At 51.8% G+C, this 10186-nt stretch overlaps 1 protein-coding gene across 2 annotated transcripts in view; it reads right to left on the bottom strand.

The window, feature by feature from the left end:
* Positions 1-767: 767 nt before the first annotated feature.
* The window catches only part of txlnba (taxilin beta a), a 12802-nt gene continuing 3383 nt past the window's right edge, over positions 768-10186 (bottom strand). Inside the window, exons 3-11 of one of the 2 annotated variants that reach the window (XM_084483861.1) lie at positions 9310-9373; positions 8776-8867; positions 8335-8505; positions 7514-7708; positions 5897-6016; positions 5198-5272; positions 3406-3498; positions 2900-2995; positions 768-2761 (exon numbers count right to left, since the gene is read on the bottom strand). In XM_084483861.1, coding sequence (XP_084339987.1) covers positions 1700-2761; positions 2900-2995; positions 3406-3498; positions 5198-5272; positions 5897-6016; positions 7514-7708; positions 8335-8505; positions 8776-8867; positions 9310-9373 — 1968 coding nt within the window. In that variant the 3' untranslated portion in view covers positions 768-1699. Of the gene's footprint in view, positions 2762-2899; positions 2996-3405; positions 3499-5197; positions 5273-5353; positions 5429-5896; positions 6017-7513; positions 7709-8334; positions 8506-8775; positions 8868-9309; positions 9374-10186 lie in introns of both variants that reach the window. The other variant, XM_084483860.1, reaches the window with a different exon arrangement.

Genomic DNA, 10186 nt, shown 5'->3' with positions numbered 1-10186 from the left:
TGTCTGTGTGCGCGGTACATTAATCTCTGAAGTAGCCATTAGGGGTTTGAAAGTTGCTTTCTAAATGTGGTGTGTACAGCTAATCTAAACTTTCATGAGATCATTTGTGTCCTGAACAAGTGGTACACTATAGAGTACAGTGTACACAGCACAGTACACTGTACTGATACACAACGTTGGTTGGGCGGACGCTGATATACGAGGCGTTCACTCTTCAGGCCTACGCACACACGAACTCTTACACGGATACAGATACGCAATCACCACCCTCTACCCCCATCCCACGCCTTCGCCGCTTTTTGGCTTCCCCCCCAGTACGACAAGACAGGCCTGTGTCCAGCGCCTAACGGCTGCATATGACCGGGTGGCTGCTTGCCTGTACTGGTTAACCCCCCCCCCCTCCGTTGCAGGTTTTGTGTTCTCATGTTGTGACTATGTGCTTATGTGCTGAGGTGTTTTTTTCCTGTTCCCACACTGTACTCCCCCTGGAGTATAGCCTGGGGGTTGCCTTTTTTCTCCTCCCTCTCCTTATGTATTGCTGTATTTTTCTCTCACCCTGTCTTCCGGTCCTGTCTACCCCATGTGTGTTGTGTTTATGTGTTGGACTGGTCGATGGCCCACTTTTCGTTGTGCATGCAAGTGTATAATGACCGGGTTTATTGTTATCAATAAAGTTGTACTACTACTTCACTTGAAAAACGAACACATCGTCAGATGTTGGCCTGGATTGAGCAGCTTGATTTAATTTAATTTAGTTCATTCACACTCATTTCCATCTCCTCTCAACACTAAGTCTGAATGCGTTTGCTTCCAAAAAAAAAAATCCTCAGGCTTTCCTGAATCAGTGTACATTTTTTGAGTGGGATAAGAAAAAGCGTGCCTCTTGGAGATAAGTAAATTATACGGGGATTATACGAGGTTCAAACATTTCCGTAGCATTGCTTCCCTCTAGTGGCCGAAATGCTGTACTACTACTACCACCGCAACACAGGCCGTATGGAACAGGATCTACACCAACAACATGCTAGAATAGTTATTCATGCAAATCATCAAAGCCTGAGCTGAAGACCCTCAATAATAACATACTTGTTATGTTATACTTGTAATGAGTTGGGTTGCTTCAAAAACTTGTTTCAAAGTATTTACATTACGGTCATGGGAGTTAAACCTGCAGTCTTGCGGCTGAATCGCAGTCTGACCTCTATGATGAACCAAAGAAAACACCAGAAGTTTCACTTGATAGTTTATTGGAGGAACAGCTCTGTGGTTGGCCAGCGGAAGAGGGACACAGTATTTTGGTAGAGACAGAAGACACCAACCGTACATCTTTCTTTGGAGAACCCGAATCAATGCGCAGCGCATTCTTTCAGCTACGGCAAAGTACAAGTTCATGAATACGACTGAACTGGGAGGTTGCAGTTGCACTGGGAGACAGTGCACCGCAGTGAGTCTAGTGGTCGGCCTTCGGTTCACCTCAAAGCCTTCACTACAACGACCGCTCTAGGCGGTCACCAGTTGAACAAACCATGCTTTACCCATTACACAAGGCACTAGGCAGTAGGTATAGGATGTGAAACACACACAAGGGCTTTCCCTGAATTACTAATTAACCCCAACCCACATTCACCTACACATACGCACAGACACACACACACACACACACACACACACAAGCACACCCCTACACACAGCCTACGTCTTAGCTAGCTTTCTTCGCGTTCTTCTTCTTCTTCTTGGGCGCCTGCTTCTTGGAGGAGTCGTTGCTGATTGGCTGCTGCGGTGCGGCGGGGGGCGTGGCCTTGCCCTCGGGGGCGGGCGCGGCGGCCGACGTGTGCGCTTTGGGCTCCGGAGCGGGGAGGGGTGTGGGGACGTCTGAGACCGCCGCCTGGTGCACGGGGGCCGCCGCCACCACGACCGGGGCCGCCACGGCGACCGGGGCCTCGATGACCGGGGCCTCGACCACCGGGGCCTCGGTGACTGGCTCCGGCAGGGCGGGCTCTGTCGGGAGGAGGGGGGCGGCGGCGGCGGCGGCGGCGGGGGAGGAGGAGGAGGAGGGAGAGGGGTCCGCCTTGGTCGGCTCTGATTGCACCACGACCGCTTCTGATTGGCCGATCGGCTCCACCGCCGACGCGGACGTGGCCGGCGTGGGTACCTCCGCCCGGACCTCCGCCCGGACCTCCGCCGCGACGGGTTCCGCCGCGGCCTTCGCGCCCTTCCTGGCCGGCTTCTCCTGGAGGTTGGTGGTGGTCGGGCCGAACACGGAGGCCATCAGCTGCGCCTCCTTGGAGCCCTTCTTCTTCTCCTCCTCCGACCCCTCCTCGTCGTCCTCCTCGTCGCTGGTGTCCGACATGGGGGTGAACAGGGAGGCGGCAAACTCCTGCAGCCGGGCCTGCTCCGCCCGGAGGCGGGCCATGTCCTCCGTCAGCGCCGGGTCCGTGTCCTGGAGCTTCTGGAGCTCGGCGAGGTCGGGCTCCGACAGGACGGGCCGCTCCGCCGCCGCCGCCGTCGGGGGGAGAGTGGGGAGGGAGTCCTCCTCCCCGGTGGTGGTGGAGGTGGTGGAGGCGGTGGCGGTGGTGGAGTCGATGAGGGCGGGGGTGGCGGCGTCGGCGTACAGCAGGGCGGGCAGGCCGGCGTTGGCCGAGCGTACGTCCTTGATCTTGTCGTAGAGGACCTTCCTCTCCTCCTGCAGAGCCCGGCACAGCGTCTCCAGCTTGCTGATCTTCAGGACAAACAGCTCGAACTCCTTCCCCTTGTCCGCCCTCTGCAGGCCACGGGGGGGGGGGAGGGGGGGGAGAGCATCGGTCAGAGTACGCCGCGGTGTGTCGCTGTGTATCTGACGACTGACGACGACGACGGGTCGTTATTGAAGATAACAATAGAGTCAAAGAATACAGCGTACCTCGGTGACCATGTCGGCCAGCGCCTTGTTGCAGCTCTCGAAGCGCTCCTTCCACACGTCAGACTCCTTCTCCAGCTTCTTCATCTTCTTGGTCATCTGGAGGGGAGCCAGTCGCACACAATCAATGGTAACCAACACCTCCTCAAACGTGGCTCTACTACAACCACAGGGCTGGGAGGTATATGCTCAATATTGCTATTGTCTACCTTTGGCATTACATTGACTCAAAAGGACATTAGTTACCACAATAAAGGGATTTGTGTTCTTATGGTATCTTACCTTACACAACCACATAAAATATACTAAACCTCAATCAGATTCTTTAATATGGTATTTTTAATACACAAGAACATATTTTGATGGATTGGGATGAATCGATTATAAATTCCCTAATAATTAATGCAATAATAAGTTTAAACTGCAATATATCTACATTGCATCTGATTGAACACATCCAAGCCACATAGAGCCAGTACCACCAAGTGATGCTCCACCAGTCAGCTCACCTTGTCCATCTCCGTCTTGAAGCTGACGTAGATGTCGTTGCTCTTGGACAGAGTGGTCTGGAACTCATCAAACTTCTGAGAGTACAGGGTCAGCTGTGGACGGACGGACAGACGGACAGAGAGGGGGAGAAACAGAGCCAGGAAGAGGGAGAGAGCCAGGAAGAGAGACAGAGAGAGACAGATACAGAGAGACAAGGAGAGACAGACACAGAGACAAGGCGAGAGATGGACAGATACAGAGACGAGGGGAGAGAGACAGACACAGAGAGAGGGAGAGAGACAGACACAGAGACGAGGGGAGAGACAGACACAGAGAGAGGGAGAGAGACAGACACAGGGACAGGGAGAGAGACAGACACAGAGACAGGGAGAGAGACAGACACAGAGACAGGGAGAGAGACAGAGACAGGGAGAGAGACAGACACAGAGACAGAGGGAGACAGAAGGCGAAGGACAAACACACAACACACATACACACAGTAAGACATATAGAAAATAAGACAAACAGTGGGTCAGGTAAGTTCAGTAACATAGTAACATAGATGTTTAAGTTACATTGGCCTCATATACAATGTGTACAATTAAATGATTACACATAAATACTAAAATACAGATTTCAACACCAAGAACATTTCATTTGCAGACCGATAGACTTTAGAGTGGACCAGGAAGTGTTCATGAAGTGACTGAGGCCCCGTCCACACGGAACCGACTTTGCGTCTTATGTTTGTATGCAGCGCGCAGGTTTGATGCGCTCCACTTTCTTTTTTTGTGTAGAACCAGCACCACACAGTGGCCTTGAATATGTACTACAGTGTTTCTACAGCTCCATGCGTTTTTCGCAACGAGTCCGTCTTTACAGAGACATCCCTGAAACGCGTCAAAGGAAAACAGAGGGGAGAAGATGGTTTTCGGCCGTGTGGACGGGGCCTGAGGGATGCTGCTCATAACGGCAGTGAGTTACAGAACACAGACTCTGGAAACTACACACCGGCTCATTGACTTCTACAGGTGAGAGGGTGAGGGTGCAGGGGGGAGGGAGAGTGGAGGTGAGAGGGGGAGGGTGCAGGGGGGAGGGAGAGAGTGGAGGTGAGAGGGTGAGGGTGCAGGGGGAAGAGTGGGAGCGGAGGTGAGAGGGTGAGGGTGCAGGGGGGAGAGTGGGAGTGGAGGTGAGAGGGGGAGGGTGCAGGGGGAGAGTGGGAGTGGAGGTGAGAGGGTGAGGGTGCAGGGGGGAGGGGGAGCGGAGGTGAGAGGGTGCAGGGGGGAGAGTGGGAGTGGAGGTGAGAGGGTGAGGGTGCAGGGGGAAGGGTGGGAGTGGAGGTGAGAGGGTGAGGGACAGAGTGAGATGGTTGTCAAGCTGAGAATGGTTTGCAAGGGTTGCAGGTTGCATTCCCTCTGCAGCCCAACAGGAAGAGCATGGCACTGTTCTACATGAACACGGTGGCTCTAGTCCAGACTCCCCGGTTCCTTTTCAAATCTCACTGTGCTTAAACCACTGACGAATTGTATACTTTTTTACATATTTGGACTATGTGCGACTATTAGTTTTAAACCATTTCTATTGTCGCATATAGTTCAGAGTTAAAAAAGAAAAATGAAACAATGAATCAAAATTTATACTCGACCAAAGTGTCTTTCAGTACCAAGTACTAACCACACTTATTGTCATAGGTATTATTATCAATGTTAATACTAGAATACTAGAGTCCAAGGAAGGTTTTAGTAAAAGTGTTTTTACAATTTCAATACTGCGCCGCGTATCGACGTAAACTTTTATCTGGCTAATAGTCACCTGGGTCTGCATGACAGTCCCCTGCTCTTTCAGTTCCTTAGTCTGCAGTTTCCAGTGAGCGGCCTGTACCAGTAACTGGTTAAAACAGAGTAGAGAGAGAGAGAGAGAGAGAGAGGTAGAGGTGGACAGAGAGAGAGAGAGAGACAGGGTCATTACCTTTTTCTTCATGGTCAGCTCCTGCTCCTTCATAGCGAAGCATTTCTTTGTTTTGTCAATAGCCTCCCTAAGCAACTACAGTGACAGAGACAGTGGAGTCAACCAGGGTTAGCCCGCGCTAGCACGGCGCTAGCATCGCGACACCGCAGCATTTGGTGCAAGGTCACCACCACCGCCGCCACCAATACCACCGTCGACAATGCATTCACACGCTGAACGATTCACATCTAGGAGGAACTCAGCAGCAAATAATGACAAACAGCAGCCACATTGTATAGATTCATAACAAAAAACTTTGAACATTTGTATATATATCATAACACATAGCGTTGTTAATCACGTGCAAATGCGATGGTGTGGTTCATTCTGGAATCGGATTCAAAATCAAAATAACTTTCAAATGAAACTAACAAACATGTATGACTGCAAATTAAAAGGTCATTCTACCACAGAGCATATAAAGTACTGTGGACTGCAGTGAGGTGTCATACTGTACTCTGGCCACTGGGGCCCGCCACTGAGCAGCGCAGCGGGAGAACTCACATATTCCTTCTCCCTGCGGTGCTTATCCTCGGCCTCGGCGAGCAGGGCGTTAGCCTGCTCCAGCTTAGCCTCCGACAGCTTGTGCTGCAGCTCGCGGTGGTGGTTCACCTTCTCCAAACTCTGCAGAGAGAGAGAGAGAGAGAGAGAGAGAGAGAGAGGGAGAGAGGGGGAGAGAGAGAGAGAGGGAGAGAGAGAGAGGGGGGGAGAGAGAGAGAGAGAGGGGGGGAGAGAGAGAGAGAGAGAGAGAGAGGGAGAGAGAGAGGGAGAGAGAGGGAGAGAGAGGGGGAGAGAGAGAGAGAGAGAGAGAGAGAGAGAGAGAGAGAGAGAGAGAGAGAGAGAGATATAATAATACATAGAGAAACAGATACAAAAAGGATTAAAATAATAAAAAGAGTAAGGCCCCGTCCCAACTCCTCCCTTAACCCTAGACTTTGCTTCGTTCTCGTGTAGGGGCAGGGTGTCCCATTACTGTAGGGAGCTAAGGGGGAGTGCTATTTTGCCCTCATAATCAACCCTCAAAACGTAGTGAGGTCCGACGCAGGCTTAAAACGAAGTGGAAGATCTACTGTTGAGGGCACTCCAAACCAAGTGGAGGTTTTAAGGGGGGAGAAACGGGACAGGGCCGAAGAGTGTGTGTCCCTGAGCGAGACACGTTACCCTGACTGCTCCTGACCAGCCGGCTGGCGCCTGGTGTGGTGTGTGTTAACTGTTGTGTGTTAACTGTTGTGTGTTAACCGTTGTGTGTTAACTGTTGTGTGTTAACCGGTGTGTGTTAACCGGTGTGTGTTAACCGTTGTGTGTTAACCGTTGTGTGTTAACCGGTGTGTGTTAACCGTTGTGTGTTAACCGTCGCTTTGGATAAAAGCGTCTTCTTAAATGCCCTAAAGGTAAATGTAAATAAACAGGATGGTAGAGTGCATACACACACCACAGTCCAGAGGGGGGGAGGTGCATGGTGCCGTTTAAAGGCTGTGCTGCAGGTAAGTTCTTGTTCAGCAGTGCAATACTAGTCGGAATCAATGACCTGCGGGCTCCATTTGTTTGGAAAGCGGGCACCATAAGACCTCTGGAGAACAAGTCCCGCCCCCGAGGCTCCGGTTCCCTCGGTCAAATGTCAATGGGCAATAACATGGGCTTTATGAACGACCGTACATAACAAACTCTGTAGGTGGCCGAGAAGTAAAAGCTGTTGTCACGTTTTGAACTACACACTCTTTCCATCTAGTTTCGACCGGCTTTTTGGATTGTCGGTGCCGTTAAAGAAGTAAACGATTATTTAATGCTACTTTAACGGCACCGAAAATCCAAAAACCCAGTCGAAACTAGATTGTAAAAAAGGTGGTAGTTGAAAACGTGACACAGCTTACAGAGTTTGTTACGTACGATCCTTCAAAAAGCCCCATGTTATTTCCATAGACATTTGACCGAGGGAACCGGGAGCCTCGGAGGTGGGACTCTGTGCTCGTACTGGTGCATGAGGCTGTCACTCACCTCCCCCCTGTGCTCGTATTGGCGCATGAGGCTGTCACTCACCTCCCCCCTGTGCTCCTATTGGCGCATGAGGCTGTCACTCACCTCCCCCCTGTGCTCCTATTGGTGCATGAGGCTGTCACTCACCTCCTCCCGCTGCTCGTATTGGTGCATGAGGCTCTCCAGCTTGTCGGCCAGGTTCTTGTTCTCCTGGCACAGCTTGTTGTTGCGGCCGCTGTACTGCTCGATCTGCAGCTGGATGTCGTTCAGCGTGCTCTGGAAGTGGCTGCTCACCTCCTTCCTCTTCTCCTCGTCCTCCCGACACCGCCTCAGAGTCTCCTCCTGGTGGGGGGGGGGGGTTAAGGAGAGATGTGTTGGTGTGTGTGTGTGTGTGGGAAAAGTCGGACCCTAGCTTGCACCCTGAGGTGAACGAAACACAACGCAGCACCTTGTTTTGGCCGCCATTTTGCCTCTGCGATCACGGAGATGTAAATCTTGTTTGACGTACACCAATGGGGCCGTTGTGGCGCATTTCCCCCGGCGGGTACGCTGTGGACCCAGCACGCCTCAGCCCGGCAGTGAGGGTGCGGTACGGCCCAGCTCAGTTTCCACCGCCGCCAGTACCCTTATGGCAGGGCGGGGTTTAAGCCGGACGGTGATAGCCGCGGCAGCTACGTGAGCATCGTGATCTCATAGCGGCCCGACACAGTGTAGCCCGCTAATAACTCCAAGGAAAACGAAGAACGTGACACAATGAACAAAGAGCAACAATTGTAGGACGACCAAGAAGGACGGCAAACTTTTGCGCAACATTTTCTTCAATAAAGAAGCTTTCGCCGTTGTCCAGAAATACCCCGCGGGTACTGTGTTTGTTTGTCGCACGGAGGGGTCTCTCTCTGGCCCCGGGGTGTGTGTGTGTGTGTGTGTGTGTGTGTGTGTGTGGGGGGGGGGGGGGGGGGGGGGGGCACCTTGAGGGTCTTGTTGTGTTTCTGGAGCTCCCGACAGAGGCCCTCCAGCTGGCTGCGGGCGAGGACCCCCCGCTGGTGCTCCGAGCGCAGCTGGTCGCGCTCCCGCTGCATGCGGCTGACCTTCTGCTGCAGCACGCCCACCTTCCTCTCATCAGAGCGCCGGACGTCCGCCTGGGGCACACACACACACACACACACACACACACACACACACGCACACACGCAAGCGCACGCACGCACACACACAAACACACACCCACAAGTACACACATGCACACACATACACGCACACGACATACACAGATGTACACACACACACACACACACACACACACACACACACACACACACACACACAAAAAGTGAGCTTATGTATATAAAGACATAAACACACATATAGACACAAGGCTGTGTGGGTGTGTGAGTGTGTGACAGACTCACCAGCTCAGCGTACTTCTGGATGAGAGTGTCCAGCTTCTCGTCCTTTGATTTCAGCGTGTTCAAACTCTGGATGACCAGAGCATCGTCTTTGGCTAGCGAGAGAGAGAGAGAGAGAGAGAGAGAGAGAGAGAGAGAGAGAGAGAGAGAGAAGGCCACAGAGTTAAATATGTTGTTTCTTTTAAAGGTGCCATGACATGCCACCAGATGTGGTGTGATAAGCCGTTAAAAGCCGATTTGGATATCTGACCCTTATGACATCATAAGAAAGTGGGCGTGTCCACCTAGATGTGTGCTGGATAGATCAGTCTACCAGCCTACCCAGTGGACTGTAGCAAACGTTGCTCATCTATCCGTCACGCATTTAGGGGGACACGCACACCTGTGATGTCATAAAGGGCAGATTTCCAAAACGGCTTGTAACGGCCAATCCCACCCACACCTGGTGGCATGTCATGGGACCTTTAACACGCATCCATGGTCACATGACTGAACCATCCCCATACTTGTTAGTGTTGTGTGTTGCAGCGCCCTCACCTGTCTCCTTAGTGACAGGGACATCACTTCCTGTTTCCCCTTCCATCTTCTCTGGGTCCATAGACTAAAGTTTGAACAAAGAGGGCGTCACACACTACTCAGAAAATCAAAGGAAACTTTAGAGACGACGACACGACTCACTCAACTGTTGTTACAATACTGAACCAAATGGGTTTGTCTGCAGCTGGGTTAGGTGTAAGCACCTCCTGCTAGCCTAGCTATTGCCAGACCAAGCTCAATCATAGATTGAGGTTGATCTGGGGAAGCTGCTGTCATTTTCTTCAGCACAAGAGGCGTGATCAACGGGCAGAGTTAAATTGACTCAGTACGCAATTGGCTGCTTGCCGTCGCTTCCCTGTCGTCACTGTGTTCAACCAGCCAATAGCGCACCAGGGGGAAAATCCAGCTTGGTGATTGGCTCCCGCAAAAACCGTATCGGAACTAGAAAGAAACGTATTGCTCTTCTCCAGACCCTCCTGCAGGGCGAACTCAAGTTGCCGGCAGAATGGGCGGGGCTACCCAGTCTAACCTCCTGCATAAACCTCCTGTCGACCTTCAAAACATTGGAGCATACTCATTTACTCCACCTCTTCATCTCTAGGATCTCTATAGCAAAATAAAAGTCCCACGGTTTATCAGTCTTATGGTCAGGTGACCAGCTACAGGCCAGGCCGGCATGAGGGTGTGTTGACGGATCTGTTGGCCAAAATTAGCCCGGTGACGCCAGCCAGTGAGGACATGATAGAGGCCACCCATCAACTGACGGTTGTTTACCAGAAAAACTATGAATAATAAATAGCCATACTGAGCGGCCGACAGAGACAAGAGAGACAAGAGAGAAAAGCATGACAAATATACAGACAGATATATATATATA

The sequence above is a fragment of the Micromesistius poutassou genome (assembly GCF_964030765.1).
Source record: "Micromesistius poutassou genome assembly, chromosome: 19".
Lineage (NCBI taxonomy): Eukaryota > Metazoa > Chordata > Actinopteri > Gadiformes > Gadidae > Micromesistius > Micromesistius poutassou.
Note: the sequence above shows the minus strand (reverse complement) of the source record. Positions and strands in the feature narration are given on the sequence as shown.